Source organism: Rhinoderma darwinii, chromosome 1 (genome assembly GCF_050947455.1).
Source record: "Rhinoderma darwinii isolate aRhiDar2 chromosome 1, aRhiDar2.hap1, whole genome shotgun sequence".
In the NCBI taxonomy this organism is placed as follows: Eukaryota; Metazoa; Chordata; class Amphibia; order Anura; family Rhinodermatidae; genus Rhinoderma; species Rhinoderma darwinii.
Window position 1 is genome coordinate 461,870,047 of NC_134687.1, and position 17,821 is coordinate 461,887,867.

At 40.8% G+C, this 17,821-nt stretch overlaps 1 protein-coding gene across 2 annotated transcripts in view; it reads right to left on the reverse strand.

Annotated features, from left to right (window-relative positions):
* Positions 1–17,821, reverse strand: part of ULK1 (unc-51 like autophagy activating kinase 1) — an 88,649-nt gene that overhangs the window by 14,347 nt on the left and 56,481 nt on the right. For both annotated transcript variants that reach the window (XM_075833034.1, XM_075833043.1), the window contains 12 exons: positions 17,059–17,147; positions 16,062–16,233; positions 12,472–12,529; positions 11,992–12,078; positions 7,464–7,586; positions 6,848–6,999; positions 6,605–6,688; positions 5,607–5,869; positions 4,502–4,695; positions 3,403–3,518; positions 889–1,026; positions 611–798 (listed from right to left, as the gene is read on the reverse strand). In XM_075833034.1, the coding sequence (XP_075689149.1) occupies positions 611–798; positions 889–1,026; positions 3,403–3,518; positions 4,502–4,695; positions 5,607–5,869; positions 6,605–6,688; positions 6,848–6,999; positions 7,464–7,586; positions 11,992–12,078; positions 12,472–12,529; positions 16,062–16,233; positions 17,059–17,147 (1,664 nt within the window). The remainder of the gene's footprint in view (positions 1–610; positions 799–888; positions 1,027–3,402; positions 3,519–4,501; positions 4,696–5,606; positions 5,870–6,604; positions 6,689–6,847; positions 7,000–7,463; positions 7,587–11,991; positions 12,079–12,471; positions 12,530–16,061; positions 16,234–17,058; positions 17,148–17,821) is intronic.

A 17,821-nucleotide genomic window follows, 5' to 3' on the forward strand; every position in this document is an offset into this window, starting at 1 on the left:
TGGCGATCTTCCCTTGTAACTTATTTGTGAATTTTTGGAGAGCTTGTCCTGTCCTCTCCGGACGTGCTCACATTTAGAAGGGTGTGTACAGGAAACATACTCTCTGATGAAGACTATTAATATAGACAGGAAGGACAAAAACTATAATAGCATATTGCATGTTCTGACTGTGATACGTTCATTTTTTTACAGATTTTTTTTTAGGTATAGTTTATAATTAGATAATTTTGGCATTTGCCCACACATATTAATCAAAACTCAACCGTAGCCACTGATTTCGGTGGGATCAATCGATCATCTGATGTAAACTGTGTCTCTATACTCGTTCGTGATGGCAGATGTCCATAATAGATGGCAGATGTCAGGGTAAAAAAGGGTCTGGCATGTTGGATTGGATTTAAACATGACCAATCCTTTGTTCCCACTGGAGATAAGTCGCTACTTGAAGTGTCTGGCAGCAGCTAATTCCTCCCTCCCCATTGAAATAAAAATGCACAGACGGCCAAGATGAGTGTGCATGTTTATTGGGAAATCAGGGGAAATAACTGTGTCCGGCCAACTTAAATGTACATAACATTGCCATCATGTTACCTATTAAGAAGTTTCATACCTCCATCAGAGTCTCTTCAGGAAGCTCAGGCACTTCAAACATTACAATGCCTTCAGCATTTGCCATCCCTGTGTCAGGGAATGCGTATCTAAGGCTTGATGGCGCTTCAAATGTTTCACCACCTGCGCCAACCACAAGATGTCTTCCAGTGTATGAGCCAGCTGAGCTCTGAGAGCTGGATGATCCCACTGAGAGGAAAAATAAGTAAAGAGACAATGAATGAAATATCCAAAAGAAAATAGAACAAAATGTAATTATAAAAGCCCAGTCTAAATTACCTGAGAAGAGTCGTGTGCGCGTTGTCTGAGGAGGAGTCATGCCATCGGGAGGGGAGCCCACTGTGAAAATAACTGGAGCGGGACTGACAGAGCCTTGTGCGCCACAGTGCAGGTTCCCTCCATAACCAATTAAGGGAGCTAAAATAGATGACATTTCTGTTAGTTGATGGGTATATATATATATATATATATATATATATATATATATATATTGATTGGACAAGTGGCTACAGTTCAACCTACTGACATTTGGTGTAAGATTCTACTGTATAGATGCTCAATGAATTTATGCCATTGGATACCTAACAATATTGGTCACCGTTTGATTCGTTGTTTGCAAATGTTGTATATTAGGGTGGATTCACATGCCGCAGACTTTGTTGCAGAAACTTCTGCAACTGAAAATCAGTTTAATTCATCTGAATGGTGTTGTTTCTGCAGGGAGCACATGGATTTCTGCAAGTTCCATTCAAATGAATTGGACCGTCGCAGATATTTCTGCAACAAAATCTGCGGAATTTGAATGCAGCCTAATATACAACACGCAGTATGTGGCTCTTTAGTATGTTTTTAAATTATATATTTACCGAAACAATCACCTGGAAGGTGCTGAAAAACATTTAGAATGGCAGCAGAAAGGAAGTTCACAAAATAAAGTGAATGATCTATAAAAAGCACTAAGCGAGCACATACAATGAGGAGAACACTGCTATTATACATGGCCTGGAGATGTTTAGTCGGTCTTCAAGTCTAAGTAAAACTACCAAACAAAACACTTCAAATTTTGTTTTTCCTTTTCATATATTGCAAAACAGTAACATGAAATGTACTCCACCCGCGCTTTTGGAGCTCCGATGCACCGGGGGATAAGCTGTATGTGAATGTTAAAATTTATAAAGTCTCCATGCAGAAATTAATATGGCTATGCACTATGTGGCTCTTTTCTTTATTTGAAACTATTTTATACAGGAAAAGCTGAACATTACATCACTGGCCAACAGCGGATTCTTGTCTTGAGAAAGTGAACAATGAAGCAATTTTCTGGCTTTCCTGTTTTTGAAATGAAGAAAATAAATGTTGGGCACCACATCTTCATTGGACACTTTCTATGTATTATGATTTATTCCTGCAAAATTAGCTACAATTTAAGTTGTTTTTTTTTTTATAAGACAGATCGAAGACAGGAATGTGAAATGTAAGCCACTCATTTAAAGTTGCAACAAGCTTTCACCTATCCATTGCTAGATCGGTGGAGATCCAACCACTGGGAATCCCGTTCTGGCGATAGGTGGAGTACCAGCGGTCGGGCCACCACCAATCTAAAAATGGATAACTCCATCTACCCATTGACTTGTATTGTTAAAAAAAAAAGGTGCAACAGTATACACTTTTTCGGTGGTGACAAATAGTGTAGCAGGCTACACGATACAGTACCTAAAAAATGCAGTATTCAGGAATAAACTTGTCAAAAAAGACTAAAAGGCCACTCTCCTGGCAAAAGTTTGCCTCATGTCTGTATAGTTTTTTTGGGTTTCTACCTATTTGTTCTCAGTTTGGCCAACGATACTACAAGGAAAGATGAGCTTTTTCCATCTGTTCACTTTTTTTGTGATGTTTTCTGGTGATCTTTGTTGCTGTGGTGCTGTATCGGTGGGGGACATGGCCTAGAGCCAAGGTGGCTTAGACTGGCAGCATGGGTGCTGTTAGTCTCCTGGGTTGCTCCCTCTGCAGGTGCTGTGTTGCAGCGGCACTGGTTGCCATGCGATATTGCACTTGATAGAGTAGGGACCCAGTTTAAAGAGGTTGCCGTGATGTGGCAAATGGGCTTGTACAGTTTGATCAAAATGTAAACTAAGAACTCATGTTCGTACATTTTTACATTTTGCTAAGCCGCAAAAGATCAAGTATAGAAAAGTGGACGTGCGGTTGAGGTTTTCTTCTCTCCCCTTGTGAATACTTTTTTTTGGTATACAAACATATGCGTCAGACATATTGGCTGAATGCAGTGTCAACACGAGCCACAAACTCAGGTGGAATTTAGTCATGTAGTCACAGCACAGCAGGGAGACTCTGGCCTACGGGCAGATAAGCAGCTACTGGGTCACCAAGAATGGTCACTTAACATTCGGATCACCGGGGCTACTTGTGGATTACCAGTAATAGCACTTAACACTGGAATACCAGAGAGTGGGGCTAGAACTCCGGGATGGACTACAAACCACTGGACCAAGAAAATAAATTGCACAGCTGGATAATGAGGTACTGCAAGCTCATATACAACTGGATCACCATGGTCCGGCCACTGTGTCAACAGGTTACCAGGGATTAGGCATTATTTCACTGACAACTCTAGACAATAAAATGTCACCAATGGCTGGATTTGGCACCGATAAATGATCAAGTAATATATCTTTAAAATGTGTTACCCAATAAAATGAGCATCATAAAGCAGATTGGGGTGTGGCGAACATGTGTGACAAAATACATTCCACGCTTAAAGAAAGAGAAACTCACCTGCTATTTCCATTGGTTTCTCTGCATTGAGACTATCTGTACTGCCAACGTCAGGAGCCTGTGTCCCAAATGCTGCTTTTAACAGGAGATCTGTGAGTCTGCCAGTGCTGAGAGACCTGTGTGGAATGGAGACACCAAAGACCACTTGGCATAAAAAACTGCACTCAAGTCAATCCTATATACTGCACAAATTTACAAAAAGCATGCAAAAGGTAGGTTTGTCAACTCAAATGGCTTTAAGGCTGTTTTCTACAACAGTCTATATAGCAGCCGCTGTGTGCATTTACCAGCAATAAATGTATTTGAGGAAGCTGAGACACATATAAACATATTCTAGATCAATTTATAGTATTTTAAAGGATATGATCTTGGCTGTACACAAACACATTTATGAAAGCAGTAAAATGGTGGTCATAGCCAGAGGGGAACCAATGTTTTTTGCTCTAGAGCAAACGGAAAAAGTCTATATTTTCAAAATGTGGCTACAAAGAATATGACTAAACTGGAATGAACTTGTCATTTGGAGTTAAGTACAACAGCTGGATCAGGAATCAAGGATTTTTGGGGGGTATTCACCGCACCCTGCAAACACACCTTAGAGAAGTCAGACCACAAGCATAATGACCACTGACAGAACAGTCATCTCAGAATTATTACATTTTAATGGGGCTACACCACATATGGGAAACAAGGTTGCGGGCAACCTTCCAACTATAAAAAAGAACATTTGTGACACACAGGAAAACACTGCTGTTGCGGTAATCCTGTGATTTTGAATTTGCACACGACTAAATGTTGCCGTGTAGCTCCAGGCGTGATGTATTTTAAACAACCACGCCAACTAATAACTGGGGTGAGAAAATGCAATAGACATTTAGGACAACCCTGATTAAAACAGTAAAAATAAGCCGATAGTGATTGACCAACTGAAAGCAAAGGATGATTTTTATATATAAATATATATATATATATATATATATATATATATATATATATATATAATATATATATATATATATAACCTTCGATGTTGGTATAGAAACCTTTTGTTTCTCTAGACATACTGGATGCCCCCTCATTGTGGTATTAACATTATTACCTGCCGAAAGGCCCTTTCATTTCCTCCACAGGACGCACCCCCATGCCAGTTTGCTGGCACTGATACGGTCCTACATTCTTTAGGTCAGGTAGCGTCTTATTTCGGGTTGGTGGAACTATTACTCCTTGGTGAGTGAGAAGAGTCAGCAGATTCTGAGAGCTGGTCCCCCTGGGGAACTCAAATGGTGATATGCTCTGAAGGGGGAAGGGAACAAGTAAATAAATAGTAATTTATTTAAGATCATCTATTTTCATATTAGTTAAGAACTTGTAGTTCAGGCATACCTTATGGCTCAAATAAATATACAGAATAGACAAGTAGCCATGGGGTCTCAGCAGTGCCAAGTCAAGTTTAATTGTAATTCATGCTTTAATCTATGCACATGCTTGTATTCAATGTGCTATATGGGTTGTCTCTCTTAGGCCAGGATCGCACACATAGTTTTGATGCAGTGTTTTATACAGTTTTTTTGAGCCAAATTCAGATATGTCAGTCTTTTTCTTATACATTTCCTTCCTTTTGAATCAACTTCTGGCTTCGGCACAAAAAACGAAGCCAAAAATTGCATCAAAGACTGCATCTGTGATCCTGGCCTTAATAGAATGCTCGTTGCCGATAATTGGCCTGTATAAAAATGTATGGGGACGAGCGATCAGAGTAACGAGCGCTCATCCCCGTACATCACTCCGTGTGACAGGAGAAAACGAGCGCTGATCAACGGGCTGTCTTGTTGCACCGGCCAAGATTGGGACCTTAACTCTGCTGTTCTTTTAGAAAAATCACTAGGCCAGTAACACTTTTGTTGTAGAGGTCACTGAACTCTATCAGCAGAACAAGTCTGGTGCACATAAAAAACATTTCCTTTTGCCTCACAAGGTTATTTCTCAACAGGTTGTGGTTATGACCCGCTGTAAAGGATCCCAAACACATCTGCACCTGATAGATGCCAATGATAGCCATAACAGAAGTGGTTCTGGCCGGAAAAATAAGATGCAAAAGTGTCCGCGACACATACTAAACAAAAATGTGAACTTGGTCTTACTCTAGTTTTTCCAAATGTTAATAGTAGTTTAAATACCATTTGTTAGGTTTCATGTTTTCTCACCTTTGTGGGTGAACCGAGTATAGTTGGAAGGGGGCTCCTATGCATAAACTCAGACAACTTGGGGGATGATCGGAGAGGTCTGGTGGACTGGAAGCCATGGATCTGCTGTGGGGAACTTGGCTTTGTAAAGACATCTCTAGGTATTACAGGATCTGATAGCTGTTTCTTAATTTTCTGTCTGCATGGTTGTAGCTCAGACAAGTTTGGAGCACTGTTTAGACGAGATCCCATTCTACAAGAATTCTGTGCAGGCACTGGAATACCTATAAAATAATTATAGGCTCAAACAACTGGTGGCAGGTGGAACAAATATATGTGATCCTATTCCTTAAAAAATTGAACTTGCAACTTACCACATCCATCCCATCCCCCACTAACCCACAACCAAGAATATTCTGATGGCCGGATTTGTTATTAAATATATTGTACTTGACAGAAAAGAAGCCCGAACAAAAACTCCCACTAAGTCCTGGTTTCGATAAAGTGAAACTTCCACCAATGCTTACTCATCCACACATCAATAAAGTATTTTGTTATATGCAGCCTAGGCTTTTAAAGTCTTGTATATTTATATAGTCAACTCGTCTAGAATAAATCTCCATTCCCGCCCTAGTGCTGGAAAAACACCAGTGTGTGTTGACAACAAATACGCCTGTCCATGCGTGACTTAAGGATCGAGTCACTGAGTGGCACTACACTAAAACCATATTATGTATTATATTCTGCATGAAATGACAAATGTTTGACCTAGTCATAGCTGAGGGTTTGTTGTGTTATTGTAAGCAATCCTCAAGCACAAATCTCTCTCTGGCCCCTATGCTACTTACTCTTACCTGCACTGATCCATTGTAACAAACCCTCAGTTGCGTGAACAACACATTAATTCGGACCGGATTTCAGCTTTGAAAACAATAAATCTTAATGGGGCAGTGTGTCTGTGCTAAGTGAATGAAAAGCTAATAATAGTGAGATATATTTCTTTCATGTTATCCACACACCATAATCAGGGCTCCTGTTTCTAGGCTCTGCTCCTCCAGGGCTCCTGCTGATGTCCTGCACAGGCTGCTCTGGAATAGTGCCCACTGTGATATACATAGAAACAAGGTAAACAGAATGTCAAGCTGTTCTGTATGGGGAAGTAGCTAGATGACAGCTTTCATGAGCTTTGTGAATTTTATGCTTGGACGATTTCTCATGCCACAATTTTATGGCACTGTAAAAAAAACAAAAAAACAGCTTACCTTGTGGAGAGGGAATGTATGGTTTTGCTCCCCCAAAAGAGAGCCTCCTTGTTGTAGGTGCAGAGGCACTTTCTACAGGAAAAGGGGGGGATGTTCCTGCTCTCATGTAGTTAATGGGACTGGCACTGCTGGACTTCCGCACCATGCCAGATCTAAAAAAAAAAAACACACACAAAAGACATCCAATGATAAAGTATATGCATAATTAACAAAAGTACGCTTATTATCTTAAAGAAATGTAATAACATATATAATGTAGTTACCTTCGATCACTATGCACATGTGTATGTGCTGTTTGTTATGTATATTCAGTCTCATCAGTCAATTCTGATCACATGCATACTAGCTGTATGGTATCTATCAGATTCTATGGATTCCTATCAAAAGGATGCCTGTTCTAAATACGGGAGGCAATGGGAAGCCAGTAACCAGTAATTCAGTGCAGTAGGACCAGTCGTTGGATGACTGCTTGTTATATAAACAATAACCATCATTTTTATGTATGGTTGTAACAATAATTGTTAGAAGTAAATGGTCCTTTAGCTAGTTGTTGAGATTGTGGACTTAAAGACGATGTATGCCATTCTGATGGTATACAGACACATTCCATACAAACCTTTGTGGCGTATACTGATTGGGTGACTGCAGATTTTGCTCAATCCTCCGATAGTTGTCAATTTGACTTGGTACTGGAATGGGCACAGACTGACCATATCTACTAGTTGATGCCTGAGACAGTCTAAATTGGAGAAACCAAAACATCATAAGAGATAGCACTTCAAACACCTTAAAAAATACTGTTAACATATAAAAGAATAAATAATAAGGCTAAGTTCATATGCGTTCAAATTGAAAATAACGTCAGCGCCCCGGATCTGTCACTCGACAGACACCAACGACGCCTGGCATGCCACCATTAACTTCCATCATTTTATTGCCCAATGTTTTCTGACATTTTTGACAGACTGCAACGAAGACTTCAACGCAGATGTGAACACAGCCTAAGCCAGGGGTCTCAAACTCGGCCGGGTAAGTGGGCCGCGTATAGAAAAAATGGGAACTGGACGGGCCGCATTACTTTCAAATTTGATACAATACAAAATTATTATTTATCAATTAGTTATTTGAACTACAATAACACTATATTACTATAATAATACTACATTACTACAATACTACATTACTATAATAATACCGCTAGGTTTAAAATTTGAGATATTTCTCCACGTGCTTATTTCAACAATCCAGCTTTCCAGTTTAAGTGTCGCTAAATGCAGTCCGGAGGCTCAGTTAGCAGTGTTTGGCAGACACACATGTCAAGATTGGGCAGCCCCTTTTTAGATCGTGCCACAGTGCCCTCGGTGGATGCTGCCGCAGTGCCCTCGGTGGATGCTGCCGCAGTGCCCTCGGTGGATGCTGCCGCAGTGCCCTCGGTGGATGCTGCCGCTGCGCCCTCGGTGGATGCTGCCGCTGCGCCCTCTGTAGATGCTGCCACAGTGCCTTCTGTAGATGCTGCCACAGAGTCCTCTGTAGATAATGCAACACACCCCTAGATAAGGCCACAGTGCCCTCCGCAGATGCTACCACAGTGATGTCAGGGTCTTGCCCAGAGCTGGAGTCCCGGAGCAGAGCCGCTTCTAGCACTCTAACTACAGTAGATTTGTGACTGCAGCTCTGGATTTGTTTGGAGTATGGGACCTGATGTTACAGTACAGTTGTGACTGCAGCACTGGATGTGACTGGAGTATAGGACATGATGTTACAGTAGAGTTATGACTGCAGCTCTGGATGTGGCTGGAGTATAAGACATGATGTTACAGTAGAGTTGTGACTGCAGCTCTGGATGTGACTGGAGTATAGCACATTATATAATAGTAGAGTTGTGACTGGAGCTCTAGATTTGTTTGGAGTATAAGACAAGATGTTTGTATCTGCATCTACTGATCTTGCAGTAGAGTTGTGAGTGTAGCTGTGGATGTCTCTGGAGTATAGTACATGATGTTACAGTAGAGTTGTGAGTGCAGCTCTGGATGTGACTGGAGTATAACGTGTTACAGTAGAGTGGTGACTGCAGCTCTGGATGTGATTGGAGTAAAGTACATGATATAATAGTAGAGTTGTGAGTGCAGACTGGGATTCCAGCTCTGCTCCTGACATCACTGTCCATATATGGACAGAGATGTCAGGGGCAACCCCAGAGCTGGAGTCCCGGGCAGAGCGCTAGTAGGCTCTTCCTGGGACTCCAGCTGTGCTCCTGACATCACTGGGACTCCTGCTCTGGGGAAGCCCCTGACATCATTGTCGATGTATGGACAGCGATGTCAGAGGCTTCCCCAGAGCAGAGCCTATACTAGCGCTCTGCCCGGGACTCCGCTCTGGGGAAGACCCTGACAAACTGTCCATATATGGGCAGCGATGTCAGGGAATTCCACAGAGTCCCGGAGCAGAGCCTGTACTAGCGCTCTGCCCGGGACTCCGCTCTGGGGGAGAATGGTATGTCAGTATATTGGAAGGTGCTGGGCAGCCCGCCTTGTTTAATATTATGGGCGTGACTAATAGGGTGTAAGACAGCAAGGTGCACTACATGTAACCATGTGACTGACACACTTATAAAAGCTACATTTGTGTGCAATGATAATACTAAGCAGCCACCCCCTCACGAATAGTAGGCGTGTAAGTTGCACCTGTGTAATCTCCCTCTATGTAGCACTGTGGTTTGTCTGCGTCCTGCTGGGTTGTGGCGTGTGTACCTGTCCTCATGAGTAAGTACGGCCTGTTCAGTGATTTTTAAATTAATATAGTTCTTTTTCAGTGATTTGTTTTTAAGTTGCATACAAAGTAGCCTAAACGACTGATTACTAACAGCACTAATTCGCCGACGCTAAGGCGCATGCGCCCAATTGTACTACTTTCTCACAGCGCTCCACAAGCGCATGCACGGAGCCGGAGGTATAGATAAGCCGCTCTTTTATATGTGCAGAGTCTAAAGGTATATCACACATTCTTAATTATATATGGGGCATATTAGCCACCAGTGCCTTATTTGTTATGGTAAAAGAAACAAAGTGCTCATAAACAGTGGGCCAGGGCTTGTTGCCCCATATAGACCAAGCTAAGATTATAGACTATAGTCCTTATATTATATAGCCCTAGTCAATGAGATCCAACGTCATAGAGTCACCATGCTTTCCTCTTCAAAGTATAATGTAAGTACAGTCGTAGCTTTCAAACAGATATATTTAAAGGAATACTCTCCATAAGTATACACAAACACATTTTCCTAAAATTGACAAAATTAGGGGGGTATGTGCACAGGATACTCAGCCCTATAATAATATAGAGGAACCTGGATAGTGTGTATGCCCATTGAACACCAGATAAATAAAGCAACAATTGCTTCATTTGATGCAATTAATGTGGATAGGCATCAATCCAAGTGTCTTGCGGTCCAGTGTGAAGTTTCCACAGTCAGTGATGGTTTGGGGGCCATGTCATCTGCTGGTGTCGGCCCACTGTGTTATATCAAGTCCAGAGTCAGCGCAGCCGTCTACCAGGATATTTTCGAGCACTTCATGCTTCCCTCTACTGACAAGCTTTATGGAGATGCTGATTTCATTTTCCAGCAGGACTTGGCACCTGCCCAAACTGCCAAAAGTACCAATACCTGGTTTAATAACCACAGTATCACTGCGCTTGATTGGCCAGCAAACTTGCCTGACCGAAACCCCATAGAGAATCTATAGGGTATTGTCAAGAGGAAGATGAGAGACCAGACCCAACAATGTAGAAGAGCTGAAGGCCGCTATCAAAGCAACCTGAGCTTCCATAACACCTCAGCAGTGCCACAGGCTGATCGTCTCCATGCCGTGCCGCATTGATACAGTAATTCATGCAAAAGGAGCCCCGGCCAAGTATAGAGGGCATATACTGGCCAACATTTCAGTATTGAAAATAATTTTTGAAATTGGGCTTATATATGTAATATTCTAATTTTCTGAGAGACAGTAAATTCTGGGTTTTCATTAACGGTTAGCCATAATCATCAATATTAAAAGAAAAAAATGCTGGAAATAGATCTCCCTGTGTGTAATGAATCTATATAATATAGGAGTTGCACTTTTTGAATTGAATTACTGAAATAACTTTTTGATGATATTCTAATTCATTGAGAAGGACTAGTATATTGAAAAGAATATTTCTTTTAATTAACAGACCAAAACGGATTTGACAAAAATGATATCAGTATGAACAGGGACAGACCTTCGATTAAACACAAGATGCTCGTGCCTCATGTCAGGGCAGTATTAGGCCCTGTTCACACAGAGTTTTTTTTACACCTTTTTGCCACGGAAACCGCAGCAAAAATCCGCGGCAAGTAACTGCCAAAATTGCCTCCCATTGTTTACAATAGGAGGTGGAGGCGTTTTTTCCTGCGACATGCCGTATCTTGAGGCGTTTTCCGCCTCAAAAACCCCATTGAAATCAATGTGAGACGGTAAAAACGCCAAGAACAGCCGACGCGTTTTTTTTTTTACACCTTTTTTGCCGCGTTCAGTATAAAAAAAAACACGCGCTTTTTTTCCCTTTACCTGTTGAATAGGTAAAAAAAACAAGTCGAAAAACACAAGAAAAATCTTGGCAAAAAAACGCGTCAAAAAACGCCTGTGGTGCAAATCCACTTAAAAAAAACCGGAGTTGATTTTTCCTGGCAGAATTTTCGGCCTGTAAAAAAAACTGTGTGAACAGGGCCTTAAAGTTCATTCTGTAGAAGTTTGTGTTGTAGTCTCCATTCAATACCAGTTAGAGATATGTGGTAACATTTCAGGTATACGGTACATAGAGTGTTCGCTCTGTCTCTGCAGGCTCCTAAGTAAATCCGGTATTGTTTCATAGCATTTCACTCCTTGAAATATGGATCCCGACTGAATGCGTGCAAAATTATTTGATTCAAACTGATTTGTCATCAGTTGGAATCCCACAGAAATCAAGGGTATCTGCTGAAGAATCCTGTCCTGTACATATAGTATGTGAATATTACTGAATATTGGATGGGAAGTGTTACTACAAAATAAAATGTTCAAGAAAAAAAAAATCCTACGACTATGAACCAGGTAAAAGATGGTCATTTTTTTTTTAGCGCTTACCGGGATGGGCTGGGGGAGGAGCTATATGGAAGCGTTGGTGAAGGTGTTCGAGCCCGGCTCTCCAGACCGGCGGATGTCAACAGCGAACTGGGAAAAAAGCAGAGATGGGGCTGAAAACCTTTAAAAAGAATAATATTTGCTCTACAAGGTCCATATACTTAGTAATATCCCTCAGGGTATCTGGAAATGGCCCAGTAAGTTCTTGTGAGATCTCAAGCAATCCACTCAATATGGAGATAAATGATTGGACACGGCACAGCAAAGCCAGAGCAGTGAATATTTGTGTGTGGCTTGACCTTCATAATATGCAATAGTTTTGGAAATTATTTATCTGCTCAGATAATGTGGCCAAATAAGCTGAATGTTACCTGATGATATCAAAATTGTGTGGCCAGAGTGTAGGACTGGGTCATATTCGCTAACTTTCATATACATGATGATGCATGATCTGTAGAATGTTTGAATCCGAAGTTTGCTTACCCACTATGCATTAAAGTATCTTGGATGGGCTTGTTTGTGGTGGCTTCTGTGATATCCCCTAGAACATGAAAAACATCTGATTAGCTCAAAGCTATAATAAAGCTGACTATATGAAGTACAAATGACAACATAAGAACAGTGCAGACAGAGCAGATACAGAATACACCGTTCAGACATAACATTAAAACCACCTGCCTTATATTGAGTTAATTCCCCGATGAAAATCTTTGTAGACATTATGATTTTTATTAAATGTATCTAATTGGTGATTAAAATCCGTTTTTCTAATTTACATTTGATAAAAAATTTCTATCGTTTTTGATATGCAGCTTCTATGTATCCTCTATACATAGAAGCTGCATCATGCTCTGTCAGCTGAAACCATCAGTTCAGCTAAACCGATGGCTCGGCTGAAAGCGGCTTCTGTGTGTCTCAAACACACAGGATAACCCTAATAGCGATTAGATCTAAGTTCATGAATACAGGATCCGCTTTCATCCAAGCCGTCAGTTCAGCTGAACTGATGGTTTCAGCTGACTGCGCTTGACACAGCTTCTTTGTATAGAGGATACATAGAAGCTGCATATCAAAAACTAAAGAAAATGTTTAATGAATGTAAATTAGAAAAATGTTAATCGCCAATTACATACATTTAATAAAAAAAATGGCTACAAAGATTTTCATATACTTTAAGTTCTGTAAGTTGCAAGGTGGGGACTCCATGGATTGGACCTGTATTTCCAGCACATCCCACAGATGCTTGTTCAGATCGAGATCTGGGGAATTTAAAGGCCAAGTCAACACCATGAACTCTTTGTCATGTTCCTCAAACCATTCCTAAACAATTTTTGCAGCGTTGCAGGAGCCATTATTCTTTGGAAAAGGCCACTAACATTAGGGAATACCGTTCACATAAAGGGGTGTTCTTGGTCTGCAACAATGTTTAGGCAAGTTGTGTGTGTAAAAGTAACATCCACATGAATGTCAGGACCCAAGGTTTCCCAGCAGAACATTGCCCAGAGCATCACAGTGCCTCCATATGGCTTGCTTTGTCCTTATAGTGTATTTTGATGCCATCTCTTTCCCAGGTAAGCGACGCACACACACTCGGTTGTCCCCATGATGTAAAAAAACCAAAAACATGATTCATTCGACCAGGCCACCTTCTTCTACTGCTTAATGGTCCAGTTCTAATGCTCAAATGCCCATTGTAGGCACTTTCGGTAGTCGCCAGGGGTCAGCATGGGAACTCTGACCAGTCCGCAGTTATGCAGCCACAAACTCAGCAACCTGTAATGCACTGCGTGTTCTGACTCCTTTCTCTCATAGCCAGCATTAACTGTTTCAGCGATTTCACTCCCCACCCACATCAGTGAGCCTTGGGTGACCATGACCCTGTCACTGATTCCTTGGACTACTTACATACCCCACCAGACCTGCCATTATGGAGATGCTCTGACCCAGTCGTCTAGCACTTGTCAAATTCACTCAGTTCCTTACACTTCTTGCCCAATTTCTTGCTTCCAACGCATCAACTTCAAAAACTGTCTGTTCACTTGTTGCTTAATATATCCCAGTACTTGTCAGGTGGAATTGTAACACGATAATCACTGGTATTCGCTTCACCTGTCAGCGGTTTTAGACTGGGTTTTTATGTCTCAGTGAGCTTCGCATGCATTTTGGAGGCGACGTGTGAACCCAGGCTTAATGTTATGGTTGAACAGTTTCTATCAACCTTCACTTCTGACTGAATTTTTAAATCTTTACCTCACACTCTGAAATTGTTTACTATACGTTCTGTTTTGTCATTTAAAAAAAGGAAAAGCATCCTTCAAAAGAAAGAAAAAAGACACCAGGAGAAAAAGAATTACACCATGTGTCAACAAACATGTGACTAAACCATTGTCATAGGAAACGAAAGTATGCATGTTTATTTCAAAGGAGTGAGGAAATAAGCTGCTGCCAGACACCCCTAGCTTATCTCCCGTGGGAACAAAGGATCAGACATGTTGAAATTCCAAATGCCCGATCCCTCTTTCTCTGGACATCTGTTGTCGGGGAACAGTTGGCAGACCCTCATACGCTTAAGATTGTTTGCCAAGCTTGTCAATATCGGTGGGTTCAGACTACTGTATGGCCAGCTATCTAATCTATCTATCTATCTATCTATCTATCTATCTATCTATCTATCTATCTATCTATCTATCTATCTATCTATCTATCTATCTATCATGCAGCCAATTAAGCCATACATAGATCAATGAAAAGTAAGAAACACATTGGAATCCTTCCAAACCATTCCTAGAGCTCTGGGCCAAACAGTTTATTCCCACCTGCCAACAAAGCTTGAGGGATTTGGGTATGAAAAAACGATCTGAATCTTTGTTTTAATTGCCTGAGAAACAGAGCAGACTTTAATGATCATGTTCAGACAGAGCAGTGGAAATTAGCTGGCTCTATGCAAAGAGGAAGATCATAGGGACATGGGCAGAATAACAAAGGCGTCACAATGGTCCCATTGGCCTGTATAATTCACTCTGCCTGTCACTGAGCTCTGCTTTTTATTTACCTCCTTTTCAGTCACTAATCTATATTAAACTTGAAACAACTTAATTGGAAAGGGTCTTCAAGGGGAAGACAGCAGATTCTTAAATGCTGTATTTAGACTCATGCAAAGTGCCTCTGAAATACTTGGAAGTGTGCGGTGCTCTGCCTCATTGTCCTGCCTTTCATAGTGTCAGGCAGGAAGAACTTTTTAAGGACTTACAAGTAACAATCGATCGAATGGAAAGTATCAAGAGCCTCAACTGGCATCAATTAATCACTAAGTTATGAAGCTAGAATATCGGAATTTGCCCACTGGATTAGTCCTCGGTAGATGGATTATATTTGCTTCCTTCTTTGATTACCCTTGTCGAGAGGTTGTTTTAGTCATGTACATCAGGGGGACACTAACCAGTTTCTTTTCTATGCAGCTAAATACAATCAGTCATTTTGGTCTGGAGAGATGCTGACTGTAGTGTTTTTCAATGGGCTTACTGACAGGAAGCCCAGAAAAATGTCTGCCCCCCATAGTCATCTCTTCATGACACATATATCCAGTTCTAAAAACCTCCAGAAACATTTACATATAGGGGAGTGAATTATATTAGCAGCTCTTTTAATATTACCAATAGTTTTATAAGCTTTTAACCTTAGATTTATTGGTCCGTTAAATGTAATCCCATTTCACAAAAAAACGTGGTGCCCCTGCTGGTGCTGGTTCATGCCAATGCTGAAACCATATTGCCCCATAGCCCCTTTCCCATCCTTCAGGTGAGAAAGTTGTTTCCCCTCTTCACTAATTTGCTAATGTTCCAGTGGTTGTGAAGAGGAGGTCCTGTGGAGGTCCACACAATTCAAGATAAAGTGGGTTAAGGCTAGTCTATACTGGGGCCCCCTTTTCTCCCATAACAACGGCATGGTCTGCCTCTATGGTGTGCACGTTCCTGCCTACAAGTCTTTTTACCTTGATTTTTTCTATTCATTACTGACCTGAAACTTTAACTTAGTTTTTAAAAAAAATATTATACAGTTGGTTAGAAACAAACCTTGAGAACTTGGAAATTGTGCGGGCACCATAACAAAATCATCAGTGTCACAGGATGAGTTTTTGCTGCTGTTCCCTCCAGATTCCTTTGAACCTTGAAGAAATCCTGGAGAATCAGGGATAGGTGAGACCAGGGTTTTTTCCTGCAGTTGTTGCATTTCACCTAGGGATTGCTGGGGGTAAAATAACTAAGAATTAAAGCATTCACATATTGAAGTAGTAAAAACTTTACCATTCAGTATATTCAGTATATTCATCAATATTTTATTTGTTAACGCTGCACGGCCTCACTTACAGAATACAGAAATAATAGTCAGACATACAGTACGTGTTATAAGTTATATTGTTCTAAGTTATGTATTATATGTATTATAAGTTATATTGTTCTAAGTTATGTATTATGTGTATTATGTATTATAATTTATATTGGTGTTGATAATATTGTGCAACTAACTGGCCTGGCACTGAATACTGAATAGAGCAGCCCATCAAAATCAACCGCTTCACTTTCCAGTTAGGGAGTAAGGAAACAACACGAGTCTGTCAGGTCCTTTATGGCAACTTGAACATATGTTCAAACATACCTTTGTGGCTGCAGATACACTTAGTATTTCAGAGAAAAATAACTTTGTTCTCATATGCAAATCAGGCTGCAAGCGCCCCGTGGGCTCCGGCTCTCGTGAGTAAACTCTGCCCAACGCTTTCCCCTCGGCCGCGATTGACGTCTCCATAGTTGCTGGAGCCATAAATCAAGGTCAAGAGGGAGGCATTGCGCAAGGTTTACTCACGAGAGCCGGAGCACTTGCTGGGAACTTGCTTATTGGTTAAATTGCCACAAAGGACGAGAGACTCCCTTTAAATTGAGTCTATATACCTGTAGGCACCCTATTTCGCCTGGAAATGCTTTACCCACATTTGTGGTGTCGCTTACATTTTTATATTATATATAGAATTTGAGGTATTTGGGAACACATGTTAAAATAAATATATATACTTACAGGTGGAGATGCCAAATGTGATGTGGAAGAACTGCTACAAGAACTTCCTGAGCCTGAACTAGGATATGATGGCATTGGTACAGGTGCAGCTAGAAGACAGAGGGGGATATATAAAAAGTTACATTTCTTTTATACGGCAAAGCATCAACAAAGATCTTAAAGGAAAACAACACAATTCTCACAACCTCCCTATAGCAGTCATCTACAGATTTTTAGCTGTAGATTGAGTTATTAATATTAATATATGATATGATATGATATGATATATATATACATACATACACACACATCTTTCTCACAGCACCGCATACAATTTCTATACACATAGTGCTGCAGCGGGATTACACACAAGGCCCCAGAACTGTATGTTAAAAGAGTATTATGGTTTCATTAAGTAAAGCTTAGTTCATTGCGTTAAAAAAAAGTTAAATAATTTTCCACAATAAGTTCTGTATCAAATATTCTCACAGCGTCAATACAGTCTCTCTACTTGCAATATTTAGATGGGACCTTCATTGTTTACTTCCAGGAGATAAAAACCTGTCCTGGTCATGGGATGATCACAAAGGCGTTTAGCTTATTATAAGGAAGAGCTCTGATAACTGTACTGTAACGAGCCGTGCACCTGTGTGATCATCACATGAACAGATTTTTATTCCCTGGAAGTATAACATTAAGGTTCCTATTGCATAAAAGCAAGCAGAGATCTTGAAAACGGTGAGGAATTAATAAAGAAAGTTTATTTGACAACTCTATATACGAA